The sequence below is a fragment of the Parasteatoda tepidariorum genome, chromosome 3, assembly GCF_043381705.1.
Source record: "Parasteatoda tepidariorum isolate YZ-2023 chromosome 3, CAS_Ptep_4.0, whole genome shotgun sequence".
In the NCBI taxonomy this organism is placed as follows: domain Eukaryota; kingdom Metazoa; phylum Arthropoda; class Arachnida; order Araneae; family Theridiidae; genus Parasteatoda; species Parasteatoda tepidariorum.
In genome coordinates this window covers 1,280,861-1,297,581 of record NC_092206.1, presented here as the reverse complement: position 1 = coordinate 1,297,581, position 16,721 = coordinate 1,280,861, and the positions used below count along the sequence as shown (strand labels likewise).

Genomic DNA, 16,721 nt, shown 5'->3' with positions numbered 1-16,721 from the left:
GTAGCACTAAAAATGGCGACAAAAAAGAATTGTTTTTTTGTTTTTGTTTCGTCAGCATTCTTTATTTTACGTTTCTTAGTTTCTAAATAATGATTTTTATTGAAACTTGAAATTTTTTGTTTCCACAGATTGTCAAAAAACGTTGTTTACAAAATTAAATTTCATAAAATTATGAGGCTTATGTATACTTTTTGTTCATTTTAATTTTTGAAATAATATGATTCTTAAAACTATAGAATGTTAAGTTTAAATGGGCCTTTCATGTTATATCATTAAATTTAGTAAAACTATTTCGGGCATTAGGTTTTAACTCTTATAAGAATATACTTCTCTTTTTTCTGCTTATGTACAAATATTTCTCACTTGTGTTTGGGATGTTCCTTCTCTAAAAAGAGGAAATACCTTTTTGTTTTCGTTTGCATAAGAAAGAATATCAAGCATTTTTCTTTTTAAAATTTAATTAGCCACAATAAAGAAGGAACGTTGCAATGCTACGTGCTTTTTTTTTCAATAATAACGACGTCTCTAGAGTAACTGAATGACTGTTTAGATAGAAATCGCAGGTATTAGTCTCATACAACAACGCCCCCTATAGTTCGTTGCGATCGCGAATACTTTTATGACTTTTATAATTTTTATGCTAGTGAGAACCAAAACAATATGGAAATGAATGAGGGAAAACTGGATCCAACCACGTGATTTCCCGGCCAATAAATGTAGTGTTAAACGTTTAACGCAATCATGTTGGAAGTCGCATAAGAAGTATAACTTCAATAATGAGACCCAATTATAAGACGGACTGAAGTGTTTATAATAATGACATGATTTGCACGAGCTTATAGGTTATACTCATATATTTAAACATGCATGCCATGGGTTTTTATTGAGGAGATTTTTTATAGACTTCCTATTTGCATTATTTTTTCAACGTATTGCATTACAAGGTTAACCCATTGATACACTAACGTATAGACAAGTGCAGACAGTCACATAAAAAGCAATACAGCTGTATAGAGTATCACCTGAGTAATTAAGATCTTATAATATAGCCAGGGACTGTAGATATTTTGGAAATGATAATTTAAGATTTATAAATACTGCCATTTTATTAATATTAGGCTGTTAATTATTTTTTTTAACTAACGATTGAGTGACACAATTTTTGGAAGTGGGATGACGTAGTGTGGGTGATAGGTTGTTGAAACGTGGCATTTGTTAGCTCTTTCCATTCCATTTCGAGTGAGCCAAGTATCAATTCTCTTAGGTGACATACATTCTTTCTCAAATATTTCACTATGTACTATTAACATGGAGACTTAACACAAAGACAGGCACCAAGTCATGTGGAACATAAACAAACTCATCGAAGTTGCAACAAAAATATATCAGGGTTACAGTCAAATACATAAACAAATAATAAATCTAAGTGAAGTAAAAGAAGCAGACGAGAAAGAATAATATTTCATCACATTCGATGTGCGATACCACTCTGCATTTAATAAACTTATCGTTCATCAACATTTTAACTTATGTGGAGTAAATTAGCTGAAGTTTACTGCATCATTTTGCTGATAAAGATTAGCTGGTGCTGACGTCATAGGTGGGCATGGGAGGTCTTCTTCTTTTTAAAGTGCAAGTAACCAATTCGAAAGGAAAGCAACCAATTCCAAAACTGTAGGGTATCCAAGCAGTTAGATTGCTTTTGTTTACTATCCAACAAAATAGTTTTGCTTTAACTATTATCATTTTTTCCATTTTTTGTTGAAATTTTTGTAAATTTTAATTATTTTATTTGCTAATTTTATTTATTTATTTGCTAACATGCAAATTTTTAAATTAAGTGCAAAATTTCCTGGATTAACTGGTTCATTTTGAGAGCAAGAGAATGGGTTTTGATGGGTGTTGTTTATGATACAAATTTTTTTGCAATATCTTCTTGAACATTTACTATACGTGTACAGCAAAATTAATAGTTTAAAAAAGATTGTTTTTAATACAAAGTCATTGTTCAACATACATTTTCAATCCTTTTAAGTTTCAATATTGAAAACAATACTGCTATTTTTTAATTAAAATTCCCTTTTTCAGTTTTTTGATGAAACAAAGAAGTGTTTCTCCTTTCATTTTGAAGGGCTTAACGCTGAAATAACTGAAATAGTTTTGACACTCTTTCAGCTGATTGATTATAAAAATATAACACTTGTTCCTGTATAAGCCAAAATTGTGATTTTTGTGGTTTTTGAATTTAAGAGTATTGACAAATGAATAATTGATCATCCCAGAAATCTACAGATGGTAATGATGGATGAACGCAAATGATTCTTCTTTTGTAGGGGAACCCCCGAGACCGCAAAGATTTATTGGTCCTCCGAGTACTCAACTACTTCATCCCTTTTTCAAAACGCAACAATCCGTGACACTCATAGTGCGACAGATTTGGCGATAAAACAGGATGGCTTTTCATGTACTCATTTTATTTATGATTATGGAACATATACAGTCCCCGGTTAAATTTTATTGGACGCATTATAAGATTCCATGTAAAATCTTCATTATCACGTGATACAGCTTTATTGTTTTTATGTGACTGTTTGCACTTGTTTACGCTAGTGCATAAATGGGTTAGGTTATACGATACATGATATAAATTTGACTATTGAATAAATTGAACGATATAGTGTATAAATATGGAATATTTATTATATCGAGCATTATATTAGTATATTATAACAACTGGAAAAAAATATGAGACGCACTGTAGTTTTTTTAACAATGACATGATTGGCACGACATATTTAGACATACATGTCATGAGTTTTTATTCCGGAGATTTCTTATAGACTCCCATATTTGTATTTATTTGTAACGCATTGCATGACAATGTTAATCCATTGATACAGGAGCGTCAACAAATGCAAACCGGTTTCATCCAGAGTAAAAACAATGTAGCTGTATAATTATAATTTTGCATATAGAATCTTAGAGTGCGTCTAATAATATGGACAGGGAATATACATACATTTTTAATAATTATGATAGAAAACTTTAGTCCTTTTTTTTTTAAAGATTTATGTAATAAACTTTAATTATGAAAGGAAAACCTTGACATTTTATTTACTAATATTATTTCAAAACATATGCTTCAACCTCACATTTTAAGTATCAGTAAAAATTAAGTTTTTTTGTGAATTTTCATTTTATTCTAAATAAAAGCATTGATGGTACTTATTGGTTTGTCGAACGCAAGTAAACTCAAATCCTTTTCTTTCCTTTCTTTTCTTAAATTGTTTCTATTTTAATGCTTTTAAAATAGAACAAAATGGCAGTCTACAAAAAAAAAAAAAAAAAAAAAACCCAACTAGAATGACATCTATCGCTTTTTCATTATTGACTACGAGCGACGGAAAGCTTTTGAGTGCAAAATTGTGGCCGAATGAGTCGCGGCCCATTTATTGGGAATCGTTGTCTTTTGAAAGGGCATAGGATGCCGGATCAAAGCGTCACCAGGAAAAATTTACTTATTTTTTAATTATAATTATAGAAATGGTGCGTCAAAAATGTTGTCGACAATGTTCGTTATAAAATCGCATTTAAGTGATGCAGTTTTATATTTTTTATTATTTAAAACTTAAATATTAAATTTAGAATGAAATTTTCTATAAAAATCCCTCTAAACAAAAAATTTATATCTTTCAAGAAAATTGAAATATTGATAATTTTTTGTGTTTAGACCAGTGGTTTCCAACTGGCGGCCCGGGGGCCGCATCCGGCCCGCGAAGCTTTTTTTTGTGGCTCGCGAACTAAAATATATTAGTTGTCATTTTTTTGCGGACAATTTTCGTAAAAAATCTGTATGGGTTTAAAATACTTTTCTTGTTAATAAAGACCTAATTTCTTCGTTTCTGTGAAATTTAACACACCAACGGGGCAAACAAATTTATTTCTCAGGTTTTGCATCCAAGAAAATATTTATTCAAATAAAAAAATAATCGTGTGTGTTGCTCTTTTTTATTTCATTTTTTTTGTGTTTCGTGAATAGAATTTAGCATGCGTGTATCAGAAATTTTCTCGAAGAAATTCTCCGATTTAACTTTTTGAAACCACTCATTTTGGACAAAAATATTTACACACACATTTGTAAATTTTAAAAGTAAATATCTATTTTCTGGTAGTTGCAACAGACAAACTTCAATTTTCTCATTGAACATTTTGTGCTAATAAGCAAGTTTTAATACCAACCTTTTTAAAGTTTCATATCTTATCAATTAGATATCTGTTGCACATTAATTGTTTAATACATAGGTGCACATTAAAGTTATTGTAGCCCGAATTTTTTAATATGCAATTAAATATTTTTAAAAATCTACTTCTTACTTTAATTTGTAATTCAATACTTTTGTTTTGCACAACTTGATAAAAATCTGACAGTCATATTTAATGCTCCTTCAAACATAAAAGAGTCCTGCATAAAATTTTGATAAAGTTGCGGCCCACCATTTGATTTGTATTTTTAATTGTGGCCCCCGGCCTCACGTAAGTTGGAAACCCCTGATTTAGACGATAGAGAGAAAATATCTCATTTGTAATCGAATTATGAAGGCAGATTTTTCCACTTTCACTTTATATTAAAGATTTCATTCATTATTATAACATCGTCATGAATCGAAAGTTTCGATTTTTCTTTTCAAGGTGTGTCTACCACTACAAATATACAATTCCCTAAGACATCGATTCTATGCCTTATCACGGATGAAGGGTCCCCTCATAGTGTTACCCCCAATAGTGCTTAGAATTGAAAGGGGTTCATATTTTGTTTTCTATTTTAACTTATTTCAAGCGTTGTTTACTATAATTACATGTAAATTAGGATTTTCCATGACAGGAAAATATTAGCAATCATAGAGAGGAGAAGAAAAAAAAACAAGCAGTAGCACATGCATATATATATATATATATATATTAGACGTTGCCAGATTTGAAACTTGACATTCATACATGGAAATTTAAAAAAAAAAGAAGAAAAAAAAGTTTAATGCAAGAAATAAGGAATTTTTTGTTACTGTTAAAAGTCAAATTACTTCCTCCCACAAGCTGTTTTCCTTAAATTTCTTTAACAAGTACAGATTTTTCAATTCCAGATAATCGTTTATTTCCTTTATGATTTTTATAAACTTACAATTGTATATTTATGAAATTAAAATTCTCTCTGCTTTCGAAGAAACTTTAGAAAAAAAAGGAAAAACTATGATGAATGAGAAGGGAATGTATAGAGGTTACAGTAAATGTCAAGAGAATGTCCGAAATATTTGTAATATCCGATTGGATGTTCATATTTATTCGATATTTTAATATCTGCTGATAAAGATCGGAGTACCGGTCAGTGGCACCTTGAAGAAACATTATTGTAGGGCATACCGGACTATGTGAAGTCAATAATCACCCATTTCGGTCATTCGCAGTCACAGAGTACGGGTCAAAAAATGTTTTAAAATGGTTGATTTTAGTCAATAATATTTCATTTTTTAAAAAAAAGGGAAAATACATTTCAGCAGGATATATCTTGGAATCATAGGATTGACTTTATAAAGTATTGTAACGTTCCAAAGAGGTATATTCCGAGTTTATCATCTTCTTCGCTATAAGAAAACATCATGAATACCAATGCTCTTCTTATGATTATTCTTATGCATATAATTTCTTGCGCTTAAAATTTCTGCATGCTTATTAAAGAGTACAAAATAAGTTGATTTATTTAGAATAGTGATGTTTGATATTTAATGATGTTCAGTAGTTTGCTTCATTGTAAACTAAGTGATTCGTGATGTTAGTTTAAAATGTTAGTTTATACGTGATACATAACTCCTGTTTACGCTCAGCTGCAGACATTTTCGGCCATTGACGGCAAGATTTTTACAGTTGCGTTCTTTAACCCTCATTATCCCGAGTTAACTCGGGTACGTATATAGTGCAAATAGGTGTCATCCCGAGAAAACTCGGGGGCAGCAGAATGTTGACTCGGTCGGAAGCAAATAATAATAATCTGCTGCGAATTGCCAAGTTTTATTTGGGAGTTTTGCTGTTGGACTGCACGCTTATTTTGTGTATATACCATGGTTGCTGAATTTACATGGCAATAAGAGTAAGAAAGAGAATGGCTTAGTCCTTTACTGACGTTTGTGTTGTTCTTTGTTTTAAGAACTATCATACAAGGACTCATATTTAACTTTTTTCACTTGCCCGAGATAGTAAACTGACTTAAATGTCTCTTACAGATAAAAAAAAAAAAAAAAANATTTGTGTATCATGTTTCGTTTCTTGTATTTATGAATGAAATAAGAAAGAAAAATGTTTTAATAATTGGTTAATAAAGTAACGCTAAAAGTAGTTGAGCCAGAATTAATGTCTACTCACTACACTACGAAAAAAAGTGCAGTAGTTTCACTACTTGTATTTCTGACCACTGGTCAGGACATCCATAAGAGGGAATTGTTGAGGTCATCCATAAGAAATGGGATGGTTTAACCGTTCGATAGCCGCCATTCTTCCGCCAGATGATTAACCGTTATACACTGATATTTATAGGGGATACGAATGAATTCTGGGTGATGAAATTCTTGAACTAAAAAAATTTCATGTTTTCAAAATGTTAATTTTTTTTTAACAAAACAGTTAAATTTTAAATGACTCAGAGCAAACTAAAAAATAACATGATTTATAAGCTGCTATTATCTGTGTAAAGAAAAAATATTCTTAAACCAAGACATTTTAATTGACTATCTAACATGTTCTACTACTATGTTCGATTTTGAGTGGCAAAAAAAAAACCTGAATTGCTCTTAATAGATTTTAGTATTCCTTTAAGGGTAAGAAAGATTTTGGTTAAGAAAAAAAAATTCCTAAACCCCAAAATTTTAATGCAGTCAAACCCCGTTATAGTGAACATGGTTTATAGTGAACTCCAGGATAGAGTGAACGAAATGCACGTATAATGTAATTTTTTTGTGTATAGAGTGAACCAAAAGAAGAGAGGAACTTTTTTCTGTATTCGACTGATTTTTTTTCTTTCTTCATTTTTTTTTTTAATTTTGAAATTTCTACGTAAAATACATATACTGATTTTTTAAGACCATCTATTGAGGGGAATGTAGCTTTCTTGTTTGCTTCTTCTATCTCAGTTTTCCCATCCCTCAATTATTTGTATGCTAGACGAAGAGTAGTAAAAATTAACACGTTTTTTGTTATTGTTTTTTAATCATTTTTGCATTTCATTTTATGGGTCATTTACTTAAATAATGCGTCATAAAAGAGAGCGGTTCTGAAAAATGAGTGTTTGCAGTACGGATATAGTGCACTCCCGGTTATAGTGAGCCGAAATTTCATTCCCTTGAAGGTTCAATATAGTGGGGTTTGACTGTATTCTTAACCCATAGATCTTAGTGTTTTTAAAATGTTACCAAACATGCCCTTTCACTAAAATGTACGCTTTCGAACTGAAGTGAAAAAAAAGAACATAATTCATTCTTTTTTTAGTTTTTTCGAAACACTTTCTTCCAGTAAACCGTTCAATTTGTAACAAGTGGGGAAAAAAATGCAATTTTTACTTTTAGAAGAAAATTATTTATTTGTGGCAAATATAAAAGTGAAAGGAGACGTAAAAACTTAGAAAAATATATTATTCTTCACTTATTCCTGCATTCACGATCAAATACTGTTCGTTATATTATTCTCATCGCTTGATTGGTTGAATTCAAAAAGAAACCTTGGACACGCATGCGTTGCTTGTCCGCAAGGTCCTCACCATAGCAACTGCAGTGTTGATGACGTACCCCATTCTTTATTTCGGTCCCGAGAAATGATTCCTACGAAATCCCAAAGAATTCCTTTGCCCTGCTACCCGGGTATGTGATTCGGGGCAAACAGAAGATAAAAGAAGACGTCAATCGTGGAATTTCTTCGCGGAGTATTGAGGGGGCCCAAAAAATGCTTTACTGAAAGCAGAATGGGGAAGCACAACAGCAAACTAACACGGGAGGAATTGGAAGAATTAGAGGAATTGACAAACTGTAAGTATTGCTTCTTTTTTTAGAATTATGTTCATACATTATAATTATTTAACACTAAAAATTATTATTACGTAATTATGATAGTATTCTATTCTTGAGAAAGTTGCTATAAATTAATGTATCTAAAGATTTAAAATGATAAGAATTTTTGGAAATCATTGAAATCAATATGAGTGAGAGAAAAAACTAAAAATGTGATGACACAATTATTAATTAATTTGATTTAATAAATTTGTTACATATTTGTTATATAGTTAATATATTTGATAAGTTTGGCTAGAGTTTTCTCTAAATACACATTTTTAATGTTTTGTGTAAATAAATAATGTTTGTGTTTTTAATGTTTTGTTACACTCCATGTAAAATCTTATATTTGTTTAAATTGTCATGAATTGACTTTATGAGCTGCTGTTATAATGTTCGTAATATTTTTATATGTAAAAAAAAAATTATTATCTAGCATTAAAAACTATTATCGACACATAATAGAATTCCTACATTCGTTCATTTGAGACAGTTGTAATCCATTTATGGGAAGAAAATATTTTAAAACTATACGAAATTTTAAAAATAGTAAAAATTATTGAGCCATTCAGAAAAAAAATGAGCGATACACTTTTTATAACGAAATATTTGCTTTAAGTTTATTTTAAGTAATTCAATTTTGTTTTTGTTATAAACGGACTGTTTTGATATTCGTTAAATTGCGAATATATTATTATCTATAACATTAGTGTAGCGACATTTTTATAAACATGCCTAATTCTACCATAGCCGGTCAAATGACCGGACTTCTTGATGGAATGTCAGAAATATGGATGTTCGGAAGGTAATAAACTAAAAAAAAACTTTATTATAATGAAACAAAATAGCATATTCACAATTTTTATGCATTACGAACACAAAGAATAAGAATTTTTTATTCATTGCTGAACGCATTTTTTGCATATTCAGGGTGCTTCCATTGTACATTTTCCGCAAACATATTTCGTCTAATTATTATTATTTCTATAATTCTTAAAATTAAAATTATAATTATAAGAATATATAAGAATAAATATATATTTATTATAATAGGTAAATTATAATAATTATAACTATTATAATATACATACATTATAATGATTATAATTCTTATAAAAATATATGAGAATTATAATTCTTATAAGAATATATAAGAATTATTGTTCTTATAATTAATATTATTTCTTCTAAGAACTTGATTGTTTTGACATTTTTCTGGACAAAAACTAATAGTGAGTTAGAACTGAAGTAAAGCTATCAGCATAAAGCTAATGTACATTTAGTTTTCTGACACAAAAATGCCCACCTTTTTTTGAATTCACAGTTATTCTGACAACAGTCTTTGCAGACATCGTCATTTCTGATATCCTTATAAAGCAATACACTTTGTTCTCCCGGTTGTGGTATACTATTACAAGTATTATTCGTAACAAACAATAATAGAATATTAACTGTATATAATTGTTAGAAAAGGATGATGAGCGCATTTATTGCGGTCTTTTGATCGGTTATGGTATGTTTAGTGTTAATTCAACTAAATTAATATTTGCTGTATATGTTAATAACAACCCCAAGTGAACAATCCTAATCTATCTAAATCTGCTGATATTCTCAGTGGGTTAGAGTCCATCCAGAAGTTTTCGTGGTTTTCCTCACCATCAAACGCAAATGCGGGAGAGTCCTCTACAAAGGCAACCAATACTGAAGGTGACCCAATCCCTGGGTTGGGTTCAACGACGGCTAAAATAAAATCTAACTAAATCCATTCACTTTGCAGTTAGCAATAAGTCTCAATTGATTATTTTACCTTTTTAGTATATTCTGTTTACGCATTGATTTGACTCAGTTGTTGTTTTTTCTGGCATTTTTATTTTTCTCGTTTGTGCAAAAATACTTAATGGAAATCACGAAATAATATTTAAGAAGAAAGCAGAGTGGGTTTTCGAAATAATGAATTTCAAAAGGCTAAATAAATGTTCTTGTCTAAGAATAGTTTTTGTGTTCTTTTGTTAAAACGGTTTTAGTATTCATGGTGGAAATCTTTTCTTTGCGTGTGAAAGGAGAGAAACCAACGCCCTGGCGGAAAAATGGGTCAAATTTCCCTGTCCAATAAAAAAAATTCAATGCAAGTATTTTTTAGGTTGAAAATTTTAAACGATGCATTTAAGTTTTTTCCCCTCATTTTTTTGAAAATTGAAAAAAAAAAAGCATTAATGAAGTATAATTAATTCTTTAATTATACTTTCGGTCTGCTTATTATTTCCTTTCTTTTTTCTTCCATCTGCGCATTAAATTAGGGGGCGTTGTATTTTCATTCATTTAATTTTAGTTAAAGATTTGTAGTGTGTTGTGTTCTTTGGTTTTAGGATTTATTATTTTTTAGTATGCTTTTGAACATCGTTTTCTTTTGTATTAGTTTAAGTATTATACTTTTGTATTTTATCTCCTCTCAACCTTGACAAAACCTTTAGGGTACAGAGAGAGTTTCCGGCGATGGTACCCCCTGACGACTTCAGTTCTCATTGTTTACTTCTTTATATATTCCATTGGTTTCAGTTTTCTTACTGAATTTCTGCTGCTGTATTTCCACTAGAAATGTAGCTTCTTTTTTAATAATTTTGATTTCTCTTCTTGTAGTATAATTAAAAAAGTACTTATTTTCTAATCTGAAACACTTTATCCTTTCACAATCTTCTTGGGGCGCCGTCAGCCACACTTTTCCCTTCCCCCCTATTGTTTGCAGATTTCACGAAACGAAGAAAAATCTGAAATTATAAAGGAATTACAATTATGAATTGATAGAGGAGCGTAAACAAAAGCAAACCGGTTTCATCCGAGTAAAAGCCCCTCATAATTATAATTTTACATAGAATCTTTCTAATAATTTGGCTAGGGACTGTAGTAGTCTTTGAAAGAATTATACTAATCTTTAAACTTAAAACATTTAAAAAAAGTATCTCCTTTTTTGAATAAAATTAAAATGAATAATGAAATAGTATCCTATATTTTAAACTTAAAAAAAATATTTGCAAACGAAAAATTATTTTTCTGAAGCTTACAATTTTACTTAAAAATGAGTGCTTTCATCTAAACTAAAAATTTCAAATCGCATAAAACAAATTTAAGAAACTCTATGTTAAATTATTTTTTCAATGACCTCATTTATAATAATATAAAAAATAAAAATATTACGCACTTTTTTTTCCAGAACGAAACTGATAATAAAATTCAAAAACGGAACGATATTATTTAACAACTTTTTCTCCTACAAATAAATAATAATAAAATAAAAGAATGATAAAACTAAATGATTTGACCAGATGAATTGCATTTGCGTGACTATTCAAAACTAATTCGTTCCATTTTTACCATTCTGGAAATTCAATATTTGATTAGTACAGTGAACGAGATACATAATTCTTAAAAAATTCTTTATAAAGTTTCATTTCAAATTAATCTAGAACTATCGATGATTTCATCCATAAAAGATTTAATATTAAAACGATAACTCTCAGACAGCAGAAGAGTGTCTGGGCATGTTGCCAAAACGGAAAATTCGCATTCAAGAAAAACAAGTGACCTCAGCAGGGAAAGAGGGATCGATGCTGCTCCTTTCAATTTCATTAAAAAATAAATTATTTCATTTAAAGTGGAAAAGCGCCTTTTATAAGTGACATTTTGCAGGAATCTTTAAATGGAATTTCTGCGAAAAGATCTCTGCAAGACGAGTTCAATTCATCATTGTGTAGAAGTTAAATTTTAGAGCATGCAAGGTTCGCATAAGTTACATAAGTTAACATTTATATATAAAAAAGTGGCAACAGACTTGATACAGAAATAGAACGCTTTGCTTTAAAATATTTGTCGCTGTTTATTATTATTTATTAAAATACTTTTTTGAAATATCTTCTCGCTTCTGAACTATATTTCATTTAAACTAAATTCCTTGTGTTTCAACCTTACCTTATATTCAAAAGAATTTTTTTTTTGTATAAATTACGTTATTAAATGACAGAAGCCTATACAAAATCGAACTATTTTTCTCTTTAACGTTTAATCCTATTTATGCCAAGCAGTTCAAAAGGCTGTTCTTTTTTCCTTTTTTTTTAAAAAAAGAAAGAAAAGAAAAGAAAAAGAGGTGGCACTTATTAGGATATATTCTGCAGAAATCGGATATTTTTTTGTCTACCTTGATATACTTGAACCTGAAGTGGAACATTTTTTAAAGCTTAATATAACAGTACTTGAAATACCATTTTGTTTTCTTTCATAAAACTTTTTTAAAGACAGCTTTTGATGACTGAGCATTAATGGGTTTAAAATATCAGAAAAACATATTTCAAAGATTTTTTTTATTCCATTAGACTTAAAAACTTGCATTATTATTTTTATATTTTCTATAACCTATTTCTTAAATTCCAAATACATACTTTAAATGATAAGCATGATGATGTGTAGTGAATATTATAATTTAAAAAATTTCTGATTAAACTTATTTCATTCAGAATTTATCTTCTGCTATGACAATCCAATAAATGTGAGAAGTCATTTTTAGCTTTATAATAGATAGTCGATTGTTTGACCCATTATAATAATAATACAACTGCGAAATCCTTTACATTGCACTCCAAGAAGACATGTGACCTATGACGTCAGCCAGTCTTTATCAGCAAAATGGCGTATTAAACTCTCTACATAAGTTAGAATGTTAATAATGAACGATAAGTTAATTACTAAAAACGGATTTTATATCATGAAAAATATCCTGTTCTTAAAACGACACTTTTTACCTCGTAGAAAGATAAAAATTGATAGGAAGATAAAAATTGATTAGAAATGTTAGAAGAAAAATTTTTGCTCGAACTCATTTGGAACTTATTTTGATAAGTTACAAAATAGAAAAATGATTAAAGAATGAATGTTGGTTATAAAAAGTCTTAATATTGATGAAAGAGCTATTTTAAATGAAGGTATATTATTGTTCATCGATTACAGTCATTGTAAAAACTGAGTTTTAAAACTTTTATCTGCATTTCAGAAGGAAGCATATTATTGTTTTTGAAAAATAACTCCATCCATTATAATAGTACTCAACTGGCAATGTTTTGTACATAATTTATATTGACGTAAATATACTAGAGTATATATAATAGAGAATAAAAGTAGAAAACATTCTTTGCGATAAATTTGAGCAGGGGAAAAATACAATTCCCCCCTGATAATAATAACCTAGAAAAATATAGTTTATAACTGTATTTTCCCCCTGCTTATAATGGCGTATAACCCTACCAAAACTGTATTACTTCGTAGTATAGTTTTGGTAGGGTTGTTCTAGGGCTACACTAATGGGTTATTATTTAATGGTCATTACAGGCTCTACTAAAACACACTTTTTTAGATCAATGGTGAGAGTCATGCTCAGGGGATAAAACACCCAAAAGTGACCCTGGTTCAAATCCCAGTGACGGCTGGAATTCTGCACCCGGCTCTCACCAATCGCAGAGCTGACGTAAAAAATATCCTCAGTTGGTAGATGGATCATGGGTTAGAAACCCCTTGCAGTTAAGCTAACCCATGGAGTTTTTCGTGGTATTCCTCTCCATGTAACGCAAATACGATAGAGTTTCACTCAAAAGACCTCCACGAAGGCAAATTTCTCCCGATACTTGATCCAGAAGTTCCCTTGTCTTCCGTATTGGGTTCAATATGGCAAAGCTACGGAGTTGAAGATTGTTAGTCGTAAGCTCTAAATAGGATCGGCTGTTCAACGATGAAATAAAATGGTCACCATCGATCGAAGACCGAGAATGAATAAGCAACGACGAACTGATCCGATGTCTGTAAATGACACTTTGGAGGGGAAAGGATGGGAGTAACTAAATTTTTGACCTTCCTCATTTAGGGATTAAAACAAAAATGTTTGAAATCATGTCTTTATATTTGTTTAATATTTTTTGCGTCTTTTTCAAACTTAAATAGGTTCGATTAATTTTGCTATTCACCTGAAACTGAAAGAAAAACAATTTTGAAAGCACGTTGATCATTTTTAAAAATTGTCATTCATTTTTTTCCCCCCAGCAATTTAAAATAGTATAAACTATGTTATTCATTTAAGAGAATTTATGGTGTTTTAGTGCATTTTTTTCAGCCATTTTTCACTACGGAATATATTTGTCATTCGAACTATATCATAAAAAAGTGATATTAATACTAACAAAAAGCCTTCCCTAAGTAGAAACTTTCCGAAATATTCTAACTTGATAAAATATATCACCCCTCCCCCCTTTCATTCTCTTTAAATAAACTGTAAAAAAAGAATTCTGAATAATTAACTCATTTTGTTCGTCAGTCAATAAATTAATTCATACACATATATCTAATGAATGAGTCATAGAAACTAGATAAAAATGCATTCAAACAATACGTTTAACAAAAGAAATATTCAGAAAAATGATTGGCTAAAATAATCACAGAAGTCTAAAAAAAAAAGAAAAAAAAATAGAAGTAAAGGTTAATAGTGAATTCCATCATAATGATCCAAGGGTTGGCCCACTGCCATAATATTTAGCGATCAAACCAGTGCGTGTGTTTCGATGCCTTTCGTATTTCTTTTTTTTCCTCCCCTCAATGATTTTTCAGGAAAACATTTATTTATGAATGATTGAATGTGTGTTGCCAGGTGCACAATTCGAAACGTGACACTCTCCTTGTGTTTATAACACAATCAAAATACGGAGTAGAAATATATGAATGTCGTGCCACATTAGAAATGAAGTTTTCAGCAAACATTTTGAGCAAAACTCTCATTACTTTGTTTCTCAGGGAGTGATGGATTCTTCATAACAATGCATTGTAGAAAAAATGTTTTTTAATTGTATCTTCACAAAATAATTTTATAAACAGGGGAATCATGTAGTTCCCTACTATACTTGAATAATTATTCATTATTAAAAAATAGTATTCGAGTATTCCCTCATACTCGAATAATTCGCAAAACTCTGAGTAAGAACTTCGATGGCTGAGGGCGCTCGCCTTCCAATGAGGTGACCGAATTCCAGGGATGGCAAGTCGATACGAATTCCGCATCCGGTTTGCACCGACCACAGTGATAACCTCAAAATATCCTCAGTAGTAGACGAATCATGGGTCCCCTTGCCGTCAGACTAACCGTGAGAAGTTCTCATGGTCTTCCTCTCCATGCAACGGGCTAGCTCCATCAAAAAGTCCTCCGCGAAGGCAAAATTTCTCCCCGTTTCAGGAGATCCCTTGTCTTCTGGATCGAGTTCATAATGTCAAGGAGTTGAACATGAATGGTCGTAAACCCGAATATTGGGTTCAGCGACGGTTATACAAATAAATAAAAGAAACCTCTTTAAGGTTTAGAACCATATATATGAGGACCCTATTTATATATTTAGAACTCTTTGTAAGTTCTTACACATTTTTTTATACATACTACGATTTCTAAATTATTTAGCGTAATATTATTTTGATGAGACCGTAGAGTTATAATTACCAAAGTTAATTTTAAAAAAAGGATAGAAAATCAACAAAAAAAAAGTTCTGACGATCACTGGTTACCCATGGGTCAAATGATTTTTCTTTCTGGATGGTTAAACATTTCATATCATGAGTTGCAATGTACGTTTGTCGTCGGATAGATTTTGCCTATGTACTTGTTTCACAAAATAGTTTTCCTTCTTCAGTATTCATTTTTATATTGAAATCTACCGTCAAGTCAGTCATTATACGTCAATAATAAAAATACTTTCAATTATTATTATGTTAATGCATTAAAAATGACTGCTAGTGAAAATAAAAAGAAAAAACATCAGCGGTCGCCATAGCAACGCATGCAATGACGACGCATGCGCACTTATTACTCTTGAACACAGTTGAATAGTGTGATGACTGCCCAATAAATTACAAACGCCATAAAACTCAAAACAAGACCCATTTTGCCAATGGGTAAAGACAGTCATTTGGGTATACAACTGCATTCCGGTTTATATTTGGAATTAAAAAAGTCCATAATAATAATAAAAATAAAAAAAGAAAGATTGTTAATGTCCACACAAAACAGGGGTGATAACTTATGAAAAAGTCATTTATTCGAACTCAAAAAGGTGCATCTACAATCAAAATTAAATGAATGTCATTTAAAGTAATGAAGAATTGACATATATTAATCTCAACACTAATTTGTAAACTGCTGTTTGTAGAAAATGCAACACCATGAAAGAATCATCAGAATCAAATGAAATTTAATGCAGAAACGACTTGTACTGATACAAATAAATGATGAAATTTTCAAAACAAAAGAAACAAATTAAGCGTCCGAAATCAGTATTTGGTGCAGCCACCACGCGCTGCAATAAGTGCTGCTATACGACGTGGCATGGAGTCAAACAGATGTTGAATATCTGCTTGAGGAAGAGAATTCCATATCGCTTGTATGCGCAACCAAAGTTCGTCTTTGGAAACTGCAGGACGCGGATCACGAGTGAGACGCCGACCAACCATATCCCACACGTGCTCAATAGGCGACATATCCGGCGAATAAGCAGGCCAAGGAAGAAGTTGCATGCGTTGTGCTGAACAGAAGTCTCTAACAGTCCGCGCAACATGTGGGCG

General features: G+C 30.6%; 1 protein-coding gene across 2 annotated transcripts in view; it reads left to right on the top strand.

Annotated features, from left to right (window-relative positions):
• The first annotated feature begins 7,789 nt into the window (after window positions 1-7,789).
• Window positions 7,790-16,721, top strand: part of LOC107436623 (neuronal calcium sensor 1) — a 33,245-nt gene continuing 24,313 nt past the window's right edge. For both annotated transcript variants that reach the window (XM_043051013.2, XM_043051012.2), the window contains exon 1: window positions 7,790-8,063. Coding sequence is in view for 1 of the 2 variants with exons in the window: in XM_043051012.2 (XP_042906946.1) it covers window positions 8,000-8,063 (64 nt within the window). In the remaining variant the exon portion in view is untranslated. The remainder of the gene's footprint in view (window positions 8,064-16,721) is intronic.